We start from the raw sequence: 17425 nt of genomic DNA, 5'->3' as shown, positions 1-17425 counted from the left end.
GACTTCACAATTCTGGAAATACAAATAGAATAAACTTCAATACTTCAAACTAGTCCCAAGAGACAAAGCATTAGTTGAGGGTACATCAGGAGGTTTGCAAGGTGAGAACCATTTTAAAAGCCCTGTGTAAATTTTGTTCGTGGTTGAGCTGTTTAAATAAATTTTGGAACAGATTAGGTAATTTCTTGCCTTTTGGCATCCCATATAGTAGTATTCAACGATCTTATGGGTGCAAATAAAGATATTAAGATTAGTTGCATCACAATGGAAACTACTGTACTGTATTTTAGAATTTTCTTGTTTGCAATAGGGGAGCTTTAAAGTTTAACAAATAGTTGCATGCAAGAGGGTTATATATGCATAAATGAGCAATATTTAATAGTGCACATGGCTTGGCTTCGTTTTTCAACTGCTGAAAAACCAAGGGTAAAACTTTAGCCTGTAGCAATGGTGTAAGTATTGTTATTTTGACCCCTTGTTAAGGTTTCTCTGCCATGCTACATAATCTCTTCATACACAATGACTCAATAGACTATCACCGGCATGGAGTAGAAAAGCAAACGCAAATCCCATCAGGGAATGGTCTAGAGCTCTTACTTCTCAAGCAGCAAAAGCTGTTATCATTTTCTGAATTACAAGAACTATAAAAGGACACTCTACTCAAGCTATCACTGAATGTCACCTGAAAGCAATCACAAAAGGGCTCTGCCTTGGCTTATCTCTGAGCTCTGTCACTAAGGCAACCAGAAGGGAATAAGTTTCTGTGGGTCTATGAATTTAAGAAACCATAAAAGCCAGGACTAAAAGCTATATGCAGCCTCTCAAAGATTGACTGCATTAATACATTAGCAAATACTGTGAAACACTGGATAAATGTCAGCAATTATGGAAAGATGGCTCATAACGATGTATGATGTCTGTCAAACAGCCTGATATGTAACTGACATTCACTGCTGCTCACAAGTTCTACTTTTTATAGATATGAACCTGATGCAAAATGCAAATTAGGTTCAAATAAATTAAGATGTGGGTGCATTTGATCAAAGCACGGAGAGCATAAAGATTTTATACCTATATTAATAATACTTTGATGATTATGGAAATTCATCAGCCACTTTGGGTTCAGTTGCGAGAAAAAGGGTTAATGAATGCAGCATACATAAATGAATACTCAAAACCTGCATTAGCAAGCATTCATTTAAAATTTCCTTGTTGTATAGTGAGAGACCCAGAACACCATGGGAACCATTTTCACTACACTTCTTGTTAACCTCAAGCTCAACAAACAAGGAAACTAGATAGGTTTGCTGTAATTGGATTCCTGTATAATCTTGAGTCTCTTCTGAACCTGATGGACCCGGCTCATCTGGCAACATCAGTTAACTTAATCTAAGTCAACACTCATTTAATATATTGTTTTTCTGATCCCTTTAGGTAGGAAAAATACACTGTCTGCTCCAGCTCTCAGTTTAATGAGAGATGGGATACTGTATGAATTGTCAATAACTCTTTCTGTTTTAGTCCATCCTCACTGGGGAAGCAGGTACAGTGCTCTGTTGGTGGGGGAATGCTTTCATGCTGAGACAGTTTAACTGTGACAAATCAGAACCATTCAATCACGTTGGATTCTCAATTCACACTTTAACAGGCACGCATTTTCATCATTTTAGCAGAGGAGACATTTTAATAATGATCCTTGCATTTGATATAGCGCTTTTCACGTCTTCTTGACGTCCCAAAGCACTTCACAGAATATACTGTAAAGTGAATTGACTGTATATTTGTGGGCGAACGCGGCAGCCAATTGCGCACAGCAGTGTCCCACAAACAGTCGTAGATTGAAAATGACCCATTTATTATTGTTTTTTGTTTTGGAGGGATTATTATTAGGCTCTGTGTGGAGTAAGGAAACTTGCCCAAGGTTTCGCTCTGACGGGAATTGAACTCAGGTGTCTCGCTTGCAAAGCGAGTGCTCTATCCACTGAGCTACAGGACTCCACACGACTGATGTCCTGAACACAAGTATCGCTTGTTACAACTGCTCAGATCTCAGGACTGTTAACAGACCAGTCACTGGTGGCAGAGAGTCACCCCACTCAACTCCTGTTAACCCTGCAAGCCAAAACCCTAATGGGTAGGATGGTCCTAACTGGAGAAGCAGCGGGAAAGTTTGCTGGACAGCAAGATCAATGGCATGCTCTGCTGGTTCCAGCAGTTACCCCAATGCACACTCTGGGGTCCCCAAGCCTTGGCTCTTGCCATCCTGTGCCTAACACTTTCCAGAATCAGGTAAGAGGGATTCGTCCCTCCAGGAAGAGAGAGCGCATTCCATTCCAACAATCTATCTCTGGATTTCCATGTGTAAGTGGAAATTTCAACTAATAGTGTGGAGAAAAACCTGCAACTCATCTTGCTCCATTTGAGAAATGTTTTGGTAAAACACTGCTCATAAAATAATAATTTGCACTGAAACAGAAGATAAAACTTCTCTAACATATTCAAATAATTTTCTTAAAATAACCACACAGAATTTAGTGACATTAGCAACAGAATCAGATTCCTAAAAGAACAGCAGAACCCAGTTATGACAAGCTTTATTATAACTGGGGTTTGCTCATGTGAACAACATTTACCCACAGAAACCCAGCTGGCTTTTTGTGTACAAAAAATGTCCGAATTCCAGGTTATCAGAGAAGCACTAACATCATATCCTGCGCGCTGTGCATTTCAAAGTAATTCAAGAAAATATATGAATACAATTACAGCAAATTCAGTTATTTGTTGAGCTTGAGGTGAACAAGAAGTACAGTGAAAATAGTGTTTTGGGTCTCAGATGCTAAACAAAATAGCCAAATAGAGGCCAAGACTACATTGTTGACTGTGACAACTGGAAATACGCCATTCTTAAAGCAACTGGATAGTCTGCCAGTGTCTTGAAGTGAGATGGCTTCTGTGCATATATGCAGTAAATACAGAAGAGCTGACCTTACAGTCTCGGAAACCAGATGATTTTAGTTACTCTCAATGTCATGACAGCCCTATAGCATTTTTAGAGGCAACTCTTTAGAAGAAACTACCTTTCCTTAGTTTTCCCTGAACTAGCTATCCAAGATAAGAGTTCATTCATAAAAGCCTGGTGGATCAAGATTGGGAGCTAAGACATTGAATCTCTAATGGTTGCATTGGCAGACATCTTTTCGAGTCTTATAATCCGTTTTTGCTGGATCTTCTAGAGTCTAGAAAAGACAAGCTGCTGATGGAGCCAGGTACAAAAGTGTTTCTGTTGTGAAAATGAAAAATGTGGATTCACTTTGATTCATACAGTAGCATGACTCGGGGTAATTGAATTAAAAAGGAAACTTTGAAATAAAATGTTAGATTCAGTTCTACGGAAACTAAATAAAACTAAATAACTAAATAAATAAATAAAACTAAATAAAACACATGGTTTGGTTTGATCCACTGGAGAAAAAAACTGACATCAATAATCTGGAAATAAGAAAGTAGCACTTTGCCAGTAGATTTAGAGCCTTATAATCATTTCCCCATAACTGAAATATTTCTGTATAAAATCAAACAAGCAGATCGCTGATCGACAAAGTGATTAAGCTAACAAGATTCGCAGCTTCAATGCACTGTTTTCATTCCAACTGATGTTAAAAAGTTAAAGCAATTCACAAGAAGTTGGAGAATGTATTGAATGGGTGGCTACGTTATTTCAAGCAAAAGCCTTTATGTATGCAGATACTAAAAGATCTTGAAATGTTTATACAGCTGACTGATCTCAACTGCTGTCAAATCTGAAAAGTAAGCTCTTGTGCCCTACGTTTCTCTTCAATTATGAAAGGATGTTTGGCTAATGGTTACAATGCCGATATGAAAATAATGCAGAAATGAAAATATATCAAGCCACACACAAACAAAAGCGGCAATGGTACATAAAAGAACATCTGCTGAAAGAAATGCCCAAGGCCTCTTCATTACACAATGCTAAAGAATGAAGCATGGTACAGATTCTCTGAAAATCAGCTGTACTCACAGAATCATCCTCGAAAGACGCAGGCCAGCCTTCCCATACCTGGTGACGGACCGGGATGTTTGTAAGATCAAATATGTTACGCTTTACCTAAGAAGCAAAAAAAAATTAGAACAGAAATTAATGTAAGCAAATGAATTTCATTTACCTAAGTACATTGCACTAGTTTGGGTCACTTTAGAGCAGCAGTCCAAATGCAGGTACACCTGCTACAAATTCACATTGAACTGGTAACCTGCCAAATGGCAGAACAACGCAAAAAGGGCAGAGCATTGGGATCTGGTAAGATCTAATAATCTGGTGAAATAGGCTGCATGGCCTCTTCCAGTTTCCATTTTCCTGTTTCCTACACATACTTCAGAATAATTAAGTCCCTTCATATCCTATAATCTAAGAACACCCAAGAATAGAAAGATCCAAAGCAGTTGCAGAAAAGCATCACACTAAATAGTCTCGGAATTAGCATCACCTAAAAGTAGCAGCCAATCTGTATGCCATCACCAGCTGGGTTATCCAATCGTATTAAAATCTATGAAAACCCCAGTAACAGACAAGGAAACATACTTGAACATTTTCCCACTTTAAAATTGCGATGAAGATGCTATGCAACATTTCCAAGAATGATACTTTTCACAACTAACCCAGTTTTTGACGGATAGACACCAAGCTTTAAAATTCAGAAGTAAAGAATCACCTTAATCCACTGGAAGCCAGAAAGGTTTCACAATGTTTTAAATTTCTAGAATGGTATGAGGCTGGATGTACCAAAAAAGCAATCATTATACTTCCATTGATTGACATCCCAATGTGCCTGTATTTCCACACTTTCATTACGTGCCGGGTTGACTACACCAACTGCCTGCTCGCTGGATTTACCAACTCTTCCCTCCACAAGATGCAGATTATTCAGAACTCTGCAGCTGGTGTCCTCTCCCACACCAGCCTCCGGGAACCTTTCATTCCTGTTCTTGCCCGGCTTCACTGGCTCCCCATTCCACAGAGAATTCAGCACAAAACCCTTGTTTGGACCTTCAAGGGCCTCCAAAATCTTTCTCCCCATCCCCCCACCTCTCCGACCTCATAACCCCATGTCAGCCACTGCGCTCCCTCCGCTTGGCAGACACTGGCTGCTTCAGGTCCCCCTTCACTTCCTGCCCCACCATTGTCGGTCGGGCATTCAGCATGCTGCTGTTGTTTTCTATCTGGCTGTTCATGTTGCTCCAACTTTATGTAAAAAAAGTCCCTCTTAATAATAAGATTAAGCAGGGCTTTGATCACAAAGGACTTTGGATTAATCCCAACTCCCAGTTTTATTTCTATGAGGCAAGAATAAGCAAGAATGTTAATATCAGGCCACTTGAGCCACCAGAATGATGATCAGATATGAAGAAACGTGGGGCCTGCCACGGCTCACATTAGCTGTGAATCAGTCTCTATCATTGCTCTGATTCCAAAGATGCCATGGAACCATGAAGCTGAAGTTTTATCACCAGACAAAGATACAGATGAACCCAAATGGTCCCAGGCAGTGTTGCTTCCTGTTTGATTGAGCCTGAGAGCATCTATGCTCAATTTTCTTCTTTACCTGGGACATTATGACAGCATGATCCAGATTGGTGCCAGGAGAAAAGTCACATCCACATGGAACACTCCAGGTTTTGGACATTGTCCAGTTGCAAGTACAATATCAACACCATGCACTGTATCGCCGAGATAAACAAAGCTCGTACTTAAGTACCCCACTTACTCTGACCTTTATGACAACAAACAAACTAGGATTGATCCAGAATGAAAGCAAATATACACAGAAAGCTCTAATATGTACAAGCAATATTAAAAAGTTTGAAGTTTAAAATCTCAAAGCAATGGAACAAAAATAAAGCTTCTGAAAAACAAGATAAATCCAAGATAGACAACCTTTTATCAAGCAACTAGATTTTTCTGGCCCACTACATGAAACTGGATACTATTGAGTGTTCATCAACTGAATTTCCCAAATAATCGGTTGCAAGAACTGCCATGTGAACACTTAAGTATATGCTCATACATCACACATGCTTTCATTACATCGAGGGTCGACTATGCAAACTCATTGCTTGTCGGCCTCACCAACTCCTCCCTCCAGGTTGCAGATCATTCAGAACTCTGCAGCCTGTGTTCTCTCCTGCACTAAGCTCCGCGACCAGATCCTGTGTGATGGGAATTTCAAGATCCTGTTCAGTTCAAGATCCTGGTCCTCACCTTCAAAGCCCTCCACGGTCTTGTTCCCCCGTAACTCTGTGACCTCCTAAACCTCTACCATCCTGCTCACTCCCTCCGCTCAGAGGGCTCCGGCCTGCTTCAAGTCCCCCACTTCACTCACCCCACTATCGGCGGGCGAGCCTTCTGCCACTCTGCCTCCATCCTCTGGAATTCCATCCCGCAGTCCCTCCGTCTCTCCTCCTCCCTTGCCCTCTTCAAGACCCTCCTCTTCGACTGTGCCTTCGATCTCCCTGCTTCCCCACTGCCCTTCACCCTCCCCGACCTCGGGTCCTAAACTCTGTCTGTCCAGCGCCTTGGGACGTCCCCCTGATGTGAAAGGCACTATACAAATGTAATTTTTTTGTTGTTTTGTTAAGTAGATAATAGGCCGTGAACACTGTAAATACATAAGGAGAGCTGGAACAAATTACTCTGAGGGATTACTATCCTGTAGCTTAGTGGTTAGAGCACTCACTTCGCAAGCGAGAGACCTGGGTTCAATTCCCATCAGGGCGAAATGTTAGACAAGTTTCCTTACTCGACACACCTCTGTTTATCAGTAGGAAGTAGGAACCTGATTGTTAGTCGAGTGACGGATTACTTTTCTGAGGATAATAATCCTTCAACAAATAATTTGGTCACTCAATCCACAACTGTTTGTGGGACGCTGCTGTGTGCAATTGGCTGCAGCGTTTCGCTCACATATATACAGTCAATTCACTTTACAGTATATTCTGTGAAGCACTTTGAGATAACTAGAAGATATGAAAAGCGCCTTATCAAATGCAAGGATTATTTTTATTTATTATCAATGGAAAATAGTTTCCAATTAATTAAGTCTTAAGCTTGGAAGCTTTTCTGATTTCTAATGAGGACCTATGATAGAAAGAAAGAACACCCTAAATAGCCAAGACATCCCATTGAAATGAAATTCTATGCATATATGAGGCACCGCTCAGCCAAATCGTGAGTGATTCTGAGTAGGAGAAAAACTGCACAGAACAGAGAACATTCTCAATTTAGTACACAGAAGGATTTAAGTGCATGGCGTAACTGTCCCTGCCTCTCAGAAAATACCAGGAACCTGTTGCTCAGAACACTTCCCAGGTCTATTTCTGATCAGCTAACTTGGTTCAGATGAAGTCCTCCCGACGTGAAAGGCGCTCTACAAATGTAATGTTGTTGTTGTTGTAGTCTCAATGCAGGGTGCATTTATACAGATGGATTCTATTCTCCATTTAAGGCATTTGCTGGGACACTTGATCTCTGCAATATAATAGCAGTTACCTATCAGTGAAGCTAAAACTTATTTTTAATGCCAAGACAGATGTAGATATATATCCCTGAAGATATAAATCCTGTCAGTAAATAAAGTGTCAATGGCAAGAAACCAGCACAGCTGGCAGCTGCATATCTGCTCTCTCCAGTTCACTCTGAGGCTGCTGTTGGTTGACGGTGAACCCCTGGGCATCAGAAAGGTTCAATTCAATCACTGTAATAAATAATCCTTACATTTTATATAGCACCTTTCATGAGAATAGGAAGATATTTAAGCAAACCAGGTTTAGCTCTTCAAGATACTTGCATGTCAAGGGCACTATATAATTGCAAGTTTGTTGGTGTTATAAAACAGGGTTCCACATACAGACCTTTTGCTCAATCAGAAACTACTTTCAATATAAAATCAAATCAAGTCTTCAAGTTAAATTTATATTCGGCCTCTGCTTGGGTCAAACAGAATAATAAACAAGAAATTGCATTTATATAACACCTTTCACATTGGGAGGATGTCCCAAGGCATTAATGCATTAAATTGTTAGCTTTGAATTGTTTGATTACATTAAATTGTTTGATTGAATTGCTCTGGATAAATCACCATAAAGTGCATGAAGAACTTTGGATTTCCTCCCCATTTCTTTACTTTCCCATTCAAACTTTACCTAAACTCTTGGCAGCTTGTACAAAAACATGACAGATGTACAATAGCTCAGGCTCTCTAGCACTGCACAGTTTCCTTAAAAATCTAGCATGCTGAGCTCTACCTCTTCCCGATAACCAAACCAACTGTCAATTAATCTCTATGTAAAATACTTCCTGTTGAGATGTGACATTCCTTTCACAACCTGCGCTGTCTTCTTCTGCAGCCTCACAATATTTTTTAAAAATTTGGGTTTACCCAATTTACCTAATCAACTGGTGTTCTTCAATATTTCAGATATGATGATAATGCTACTAACATTATGATTTTCCAAAAGATTTTCCCAAGGTCTGTGATTAATAATCAGGAAATGCATTATTGGAATTATGAACCCCAATAAGTATTCTCAGAAGTGCTCAAATGTGCAGGCTAAGGAGAGAAAACAGTTGATGTTTTTCAGTACACTTTATTTTTTTGAAAGCTGTTACAGAGCCCAGGATAAGATAGAGTAAACAGGATAAAAGATATTCCCAGAATAAGAACACTGGTGAGGATTTGTATGCATGTGTGTTGGCACGTGAGTCTATTTTAATCATTAATCTTCATTTTCAGCATTTTTTTTGTATGCACATTGCTGAACTCTGCTATTGACCACGAGTAATGCATAATGAGTAATAATGCATTTCGCAGCTTCCAATGATGGTGTTGAAAATGTGATATCCACTTTGGGTTGCAAGCACAGACACCTTTTTCAGAAACAAACTCTGAAAAAGATGTCTCTTTTTGTAACCCCAAATTGTTATTTAATGAATTTGCTTAAGTTAGCCTCAAACTGCAACAGTGGTTTGCATAAACATTGTAATTTATTGCTAGAGAACTGGTTAGGGATAAAATGAAATACTTACATGATGGCGAATAAACCTGCATCTCATGTGAAGCAATTTGAAACATCCTTACAATAGTCATATAAACACTAAGCTTACACTGGTTTTAACACTTGCACAGTACAGTCCATATGTCTGACAGGTCTGAATACTGGCATATCACCAACAATTCAATAAATGTATAATTCTGAACACGGTAATGATAAGGAATTAAAGATAGAGCTTGACTTCTCGGAGAAAATGTGATTACATAGCTAAACGTAAAATTATCCATTTTTTGATAATGAAAAGCTTTTTCTAGATCCATCAGTTAGTTTCCAGTTTTCTTAGCAGAGGCCAATTTCAGGAATGTAGTTATTGTATGCACATTGCCGACCTCGGCTACCGACCACGAATCCAAGCTCATGATTGTTAAGAAGCCAGGGCAGAGACAAGGGGTCACCATAAATACGCAAACATGTGCTTCTGAAATTGCCCTCTGTTAGGGAAATCTAAATATCGTTGTAATGGATGAAACTGGCTAGATTATCGATGTTGTTTCTTCATTATTTTATAATCCATGTCTGGGTGCCAATATTGTACAATATTGTGCTAAACTAGGACAATACATTGAATAAGCCAAAGGTGGGCTGTCACGTGCTTGAGGAACCTGCTGGGATCAAAATCAGTAGCGAGGTATGGTACTCATCTGAGTGGATGGGTTTAATATTAGAGAATATTTGTTCCTTATATATCTTCAATTAATTCTGACTTTGGACCCCCCCCGCCCACACACACACACACAAACACATATCTCCTCCAATTACAATAAGAGTGCAAATCTACTAAATTCAGGGCATTATACTGAAACATTTAAGCGAGGCCAATGATAGCATCTTATAAGAGAAGGTGGCTTTTTAAAATTAAGATATTTGTTAGTCAAAATTCTGATCATGAATAGCTATAAAACATTTAAAAATGAGAGGAGGTGAAATCTATTTTTTCAAATAATAAAAATGTTTCAGAATGTTTTCAAAAAACTGATCTCTTGTAAATATTTGAAATTTTGTATTGAGCATTTGAGACTTAGAGAAATGTCTTAGACGATTGACAGAAGCGACACAAAAAATCAGAAATATCATCCTGGGGATCTCCATTGGGCTGGTGCTGTTCATCAACTAGACCTAAATATATCATAATCACAATTCTCTGGTCTTTACTCATACAATTTCATATGGTTTCTCTTCAAATATTTTTAAGGGTGTGTAAGGTTCATCAGACACTTGTGGGAAAAAATGCAAGTTCCAACAATGCTCAGGGTGAAAACTTTTCTTCTAACCTTCCCCTGAAATGTGAACTTTAGGAACAGTTACCTCAGCTTATTACACTCCCTTCACATACAATTTGACCTCAATAAAGCTGTTCTCCTCAACCTTTCCAACATACACAAAGGCTGAATCCTATCAGGACTCGAAGTTGCTGAAGAGTCAAAGCATTACATTTTGACTCAGGGATGGATGGTTGGTTCCAACGCTTACAATAATCCTTGTATTTGATATAGCACCTTTTTACGTCTTCTGCACGCTGAACAAGGTAATGATAAGCCTGGAGTTTCCATCGCCAGATAGCTTTCTGCACTAAAAAAGGCTGATTTGGGGATAGTCGGGTCTCCAACACTTCAAGAGACATCAGCAAACTCAGAAGTTGGCTTTTTTTTAAAAAAGCTTTCAAAAAACCAGATGGAATTTTGAAGTGAGCTGGCTGGCTTTCTGAGTGCATTATAGATTTTTGGGTAAGTAAATATTACATCCCTGTGCTATAAACAAACCTGCGTTATAAAGAAGCACACTAATGTATTTTGTAAAGCAATACTTTAATCACGATAAAATTAAAATTGCAACAATTCATTCCAGAAACAGTAGATTGTTGTATACCAGTCTATTTAATTGTTCATTCAGTAATCCAAAATAGTAAATGCTTCATATTTTACAATGAATTAACTTCCGCTGTCTACATGAAGTTTGGCAGTGGATTCAGCGTATTTAGTTTGCAGGGTGGGGGCGGAGAAGAGAATCGGTAGATGAATTTTATGCTTGATTTAGATTTTGCATTCCATGGTGCAATAAAGTAATAATTGTAAATCTATGCTTATAAAATATCTGGAACAAGTTGTACTTTTTATGCTAAGCACAATTTCTAACAGAATAATTATACATAGTCTACTTTCAGGTAATCCCTATTGATAGCTAAAGTACTTCCTGTTCTCCTATACATCATTGTTGACACTATGCATCAGTCGAGTAGGACGGATATGAATCTTTTTTTTTTGAAAGAACACAAAACAGTGATTTTTAAAGTAAATATTCTACAATTTGATCCACAGATTGCAGAATAAGCAAATAATTGCTTGTCCTTTTTCCAAGTCTAAGCAACTTCAACCAATTTTTGGTTCACAGGATCAATTTTGTTCATATACAATACTGGATTATAACATGGAAACCTAGACCTTATATAAAGGAAATGCATTCACCCAAGTGAATATTCTCATTATTCCTATAGAAGCCCATACATGTAAAAATATTGCCCAATAAAATAAACCATTACATCAAAAGTGTACAGTGCACTCAATACTAAATGGTTTATGCTAGCAAAATTGCACACATCATGTATTTAATACATTCATATGAAACCTCTTTTCAAAGTTCTTGGGAATACGTTTCAAGAAAATTTCACCAATTCCAAATCAAACCATCAAGTATTGTTCATTTTAAATTAGAAAACTGCTATCCATTGGATAACCATAATGAAACAATCCAGAAACCAAAGAACTAAAATGCAACAATTCAATTGGGGAACATGAACTTTTCCATTCACTTTATCTACAATTATAACTTGATAAAAGCGGTCATTTATCTCATCTGTATATTTTCAAAAAAAAACATAAGATCTTCAGGAAATAACAGAATTACTGCCTCAGAAATTCAACCAAAATAAATAAGTCCCTCCCTCCCAATCCAAAGATTCGGTGTGAACCTTGCTCGCTATTCTTAAGCTTTTGTGCCTGTGTCTGAACAGCTGCAGTGGGGTAACATAAATGAATCTCATCTTGTACCTAATCCACTGCTGGGTGCGAAAAAAGTCAGTGTCAAAACTAAACAAAGACAGTCATTCTCAGAACACATGCTTTTTTTTGCAGCTGTAAAAACCCTACAAAATCCTCAGTGGGCTACGTCTAGTCACGGACCAGCAACACGACTAGGCATAATTTCTGCCACAATTCGCAAACATTTGCACTGAGCTTACTGTTGCTCATATTAAATGTGAATAGGTCAAACAGTTAGAAAAATAAATTACTGAAGTGCTTGGAGAGACTGTACTTGCTAATCACTTCATTTTGCTCCTCTGAAACAATAATCTAGAGAAAACTTAGAAGTCCACTGGTCTTCCCTCAAAAATCAGCAAATTTCATTAAACCTATGAACACTTTCTTTTAATCTGCTACTTAGAATAACAATCTCTGTGTGTGCAAATGTTTGTGATTTTACAATAACATGTTCAGCTCTGGTTTCAAGTCATTTCAAAAACATTGAAGTATTAAAGAGGCCAGCCACTGTTCTATTTAATTCTACCATGAAAATTGATACAGAACTAGTTTCGACAAGGCATATTTCAGTTAAGTTTTATTTAACAGTAATCAAAAAAATTGAAACAGAAGAATGTTGATCAATTAAAACTTGTATCAATCCTCTCCACCTCCCACCACCACCAGATAAAAACTATTTTAACCCCTACAAAATAAATATCGGATGAGCAAAGCAGATTTGGAGGTTTGCTCTTTTATTATACTAAAACGTGTTCTGAAAATTCAGTCTGTGCTGATTCCACTTTTTTATATAAAGTAATTCCTAAAAGAATGATGACAAATTTTAACAACAACAAATTGTATTTATATAGTGCCTTTCACATCGGAAGGATGTCCCAAGGCGCTGAATAGTTAAGGGTTTGCACCCAAGCTGATTTTTTTTTAAATCAAAAAGAGCATATGTCCAGTAGGCTTTGTCCCTAATGCTGGAATGCTATTCTACGTGAAGAGCGCTCTATAGATTGTATTGTATAAATGCAAGTTGTTGTTCTAAAATTCAAGGATGAACAATATCCAAAGTTCTTTCCCCAAGCTCCATTGCTTCACCTCTGTGGAGTACGTGTTTGTTCTGAATGCACTAATTGATATAAATGATTAATAAAACAGTAACAATAGCTATATAGCTATGGATTACTGTAAAGAACACATGTAAGCAAATTTTGTATCCTAAATTCTAATTAATTTCTGCCTTATTCCCCATTATAATTTATTATTCAACTTGCATAAATTCAAGACACAAATATCATTTAATTCAGTCAACAAGAGATCAGATAACTAACACCAGAATTATCAACTGAAGAGCTTTCATGTTAGCTGTTCACTTTTGGGGAATTTTTTCAGGTTGTCAAGATTTGAATTGGGAAACGGGTTTAAAGCAAATGACATAATATATTTAAATATGCTGAACACAAGCTGCAATTGTGTTTACACACATCTAAACACAAGACAATATTGGAAAACTGAAAGTTCAAAACATTTTTAAGGCCTAAAATGAAACTGGAATTAATTTAAAGATCTTCTTGCTTATGGACATACACTCAATCAACTGTTACTAAATGTTGCTATTGTTTTCGTATTCATACGTTTTAAATAGTGCACTTAAAACAAAACTGAAATGGCTTTTCATTTATACACACAAATAATGCACTTAAAAACAAATTCTACATAAAAGGCTTCAAGCCCTCTTCTCCTTTTCATAGCACTTTTATTTCTGTTTGCTGTAATCTGCCTTTCACTTTTTCATTGCTCCAGAACAAACAAGGAGCTTGGTGCTTTGAAAAGACAGCTCAATGTTTAATGGTCCACCAGAATTAATTTAGTTGCACAAAATCTATTCAATTCAGGTTTCTCAACCATTTTGAGCTCAACACAGATCTGCCTTTGTAATTCTAGTAAGCACTTAAAGTGCACAGTAGGTGTTCATCAGCACCATCTGGTCAAAAGCAAAACAAGCTGCCGATTCGCTCTTTGAATAGAATGAAGCAAGTGTGAATTATTATGTTCAATTAGCACTATTACAATCTGTCAAGTGCATATCGTGAAACAGTAATGGTCACTATCACTATAATCACTTTTTTGCCTCTTTTTTAAAAAAAGCTTGAATTTCTTCACTTAAACACCAAAGAAAACTTTAATCATATTTACTTCACTTAAAGTCTTTATTTCAGACCAAGTTGAATAGTACACAAATTCTTTTGATTAGTTTGAATACTAAACATTTTATTAAAAGCACCGTCACTGAACAGATTATGATTTCCACATCAGGAGACACCCTTTACTTTATGGAATCACTAGCTGCCAATAAAACACCATCAGCAACATAATTAGTTGTGATATGCTACTGTTTAAAGATGCTTATGGTTACACATTAATAGGGAGCCTGGCTTCACTTTCTACTGGTTGGAATCAAAAGTTTAAAACTTATAAGAATTCAGAAATTCAGTTCCTCAAATAAATATGTAACCAGGACTTTCAATGTTAACATTTCATAAACATTAATATTGAGTTTCTTTATTAAAACATAAATCAAGGCAAACTTAATAAAACTGAGTAATATCAACCACACTGAAGGTGAATAAATTGCCAAATATAATGTGGTGTCAGCTTGGCTCTGGTGGTGGTACTCTTGTCTCAAGAGTCCAAAAATTCAGGTCCAAGCCCGCTTCTGAATTTTAAGCTCACAAAGTCTAGGCTGGCCCTCTAATGCATTGCTGGGGGCACTACACTTTACAGTGTTTTCAGACATCCTCGTGAAATGGTATCAAATGCAAGGATTATTTACAATCATTTTAAATTCAACAATAACAAGAATAACTTGCACTTAATAGCGCCCTTCACACAGGGTAGTGTCTCAAAGCACTTAACAGTGGTGGAGCCTGACTTCTGAGCTGGTGGTGGATGGGTGGGGGGTGACCGAAGACACCGTTGAAGAGCGGGGTCTTGACATGGATCTTGAAAGAGGCAAAGGAGGGGGCGAGGTGGAGGTACTACGGGATGGAGTTCCAGAGGATGGGGCAGTGGCTGAAGGCTCGACCGCTAAGGGTGGGTCGGCGAGACAAGGTATGTGAAGCAGGTCGGAGCCCGCTGAGTGGAGTGGGCAGATTGGTAGAGGGTTAGGACGTTGCAGAGGTAGGGAGGAACAAAGCCATGGAGGGCTTTGAAAGTGAAGACCAGGATCTTGGCACGGATATGGGGGAGAAAAGATAGTTGAGGGTCAAACAAGACCCCAAGGTTCCGGACTGGGTTAGTGAGGTGGAGTGTGCGGCCAGAGATGGTGATGCTATCAGCGCCTGAGGTGAGGAGGTGCTGACGGGAGCCAATCAGGAACCTCGGTCTTGTTGATGTTCAACTGAAGAAAGTTCACTCTCATCCAGGACTTGATGTCTGACAGACAGTCTGTCAGGACAGCAATGGTCCTGGAGTCAAGGGTGGAGGCAGAGGTAGAGTTGGGTGCTATCTGCTTACATGTGGAAGTTGATCCCACATCTACGGATGATGTCACCAAGAGGGTGCATATAGATATTGAAGAGGAGGGGACCAAGGACAGAGCCCTGAGGAACACCACATGAGACAGTCTGGGGGCCAGAGGAGAAACCATTTGTGGAGATGAAGTGCAGGTGGTGTGAGAGTTACAATCTGAACCAATCAAGGACAGCACTGTGGAGATTGAGGTTAGAGGAGAGGCGGTGGATGAGGATAGAGCAGCCAACAGTATTGAAGGCAGCAGAGAGGTCAAGGAGGACGAGGAGGCAGAGGGAGCCCTGGTCGCAGATGGACAAAATGTCATTTGTCACTTTGACCAAAGCTGTTTCTGTGCTGAGGGCGGCAACATATTAGCAAATATAAACGTCAAACTTAAAAATAAAACATTTTATAAAAAATTGGCTATTATTAGTAAAAAGAATTATGGATACAAGAGGCTAGTCATGGAGCAATGTTTGGGGGAGATCCTGACTTAAGTGCCATTGAAGTGAGAAAAATCAAAGCAGCAACAAAAGAAAATACAAATAAAAAGACCAAAAAGTAAACTTATCACTTATCCAGAAGGTAATGTGAGAATAGTAATGGGTGAGATGTGGTGATTATAACTGGTCATTTTTTTTTTAAAAAGTAAATAAATTCTTATTGTTACAGTATTTAGATTTTAAAATAAGCTTCTTACCTCCCCATGCCTTCTAGGTTTGGTATTGGCAAAATTATTACTGCTCAAACTTTAAAAATGTGTATGCAGCACCAATATATTTGTTTTAAAATAGTTATATGGAGAATTTCTGCTAATAGATAACTATTCTCATCTTCTCTCTCAAACAATCAAATTAGATTTTTTAGGGAAAGCTGCAGATTTTAATACTGAAACTCACTGACATTTGTCTGACCGGTTAAAACTTGAAGGATAAAAAAATTCTCAATTACGTGCAAGTGTAGTGTGTTGCAGAATAGTCATTGAATTTTAATATTTCAAGTTAATTATTTATGCCATAATTTAACCATATGCATAGAAATCAGAATGTCTGGGACCCCAGTCAGCAAAACATTTAAATAAGTCAGTGGTTAAATAATTTTATGAAATATTTATACCCTACAGTAACAGTAATAAATACAAAGCAAACAAGACATACTTTTATGAAGCTCCATGTTATGAATTATGAAACACCATATTATGAATGAATATTTTATCATTTTCAAAAATCCCCTGTTTAGTTTAGAAATGAATTAAAGACTGTTCTTCTGCAATTTGCCAATTATTCACAGATCAAACAGTTCCCATACTGTGTATACAACCAAAACTAATATGAAAAAGGACTGTCTGGTATCTTTATAATGATCTTTATATACATTACTTTATTGTGACAAGTTTCCATTACTGAACACTAATTTTGTCTGATACTTCATGCTTTTACATCAGGACCCCCTCAAGAAATGAAGGATGCTATTCCAAATGCAAAGATGATGATGAAAGTGGACAGGAAAGGGATGATACTCTGGTCTGAGCTGATCTGCAATTAGGCAACTCGAAGTTAGTAGCCCTAGTCTGCAAACTGCAATGCTAAATTTGGGCATTGAACATTATACAACACTTAAATTTAGCATTCCTTCAGATCATTTTATGACCGTATGTCACATAAAATCAATAGGGGATGTTAGTATGCCTCAGTGGTAGCATTCTCATCTCAAAATCAGAAGTTTGTGGGTTCATGCCACACGATGGGACTCTGAACTTGCAG

At 38.0% G+C, this 17425-nt stretch overlaps 1 protein-coding gene across 1 annotated transcript in view; it reads right to left on the bottom strand.

Moving 5' to 3' along the window:
• Positions 1 to 17425, bottom strand: part of faf1 (Fas (TNFRSF6) associated factor 1) — a 113884-nt gene that overhangs the window by 61272 nt on the left and 35187 nt on the right. Inside the window, exon 8 of the mRNA XM_042334861.1 lies at positions 4040 to 4126. Coding sequence (XP_042190795.1) covers positions 4040 to 4126 — 87 coding nt within the window. The remainder of the gene's footprint in view (positions 1 to 4039; positions 4127 to 17425) is intronic.

The sequence above is a fragment of the Callorhinchus milii genome, unplaced genomic scaffold (assembly GCF_018977255.1).
Source record: "Callorhinchus milii isolate IMCB2004 unplaced genomic scaffold, IMCB_Cmil_1.0 Scaffold5, whole genome shotgun sequence".
Classification (NCBI taxonomy): Eukaryota; Metazoa; Chordata; class Chondrichthyes; order Chimaeriformes; family Callorhinchidae; genus Callorhinchus; species Callorhinchus milii.
This window is presented reverse-complemented; position numbering and strand designations above follow the sequence as displayed.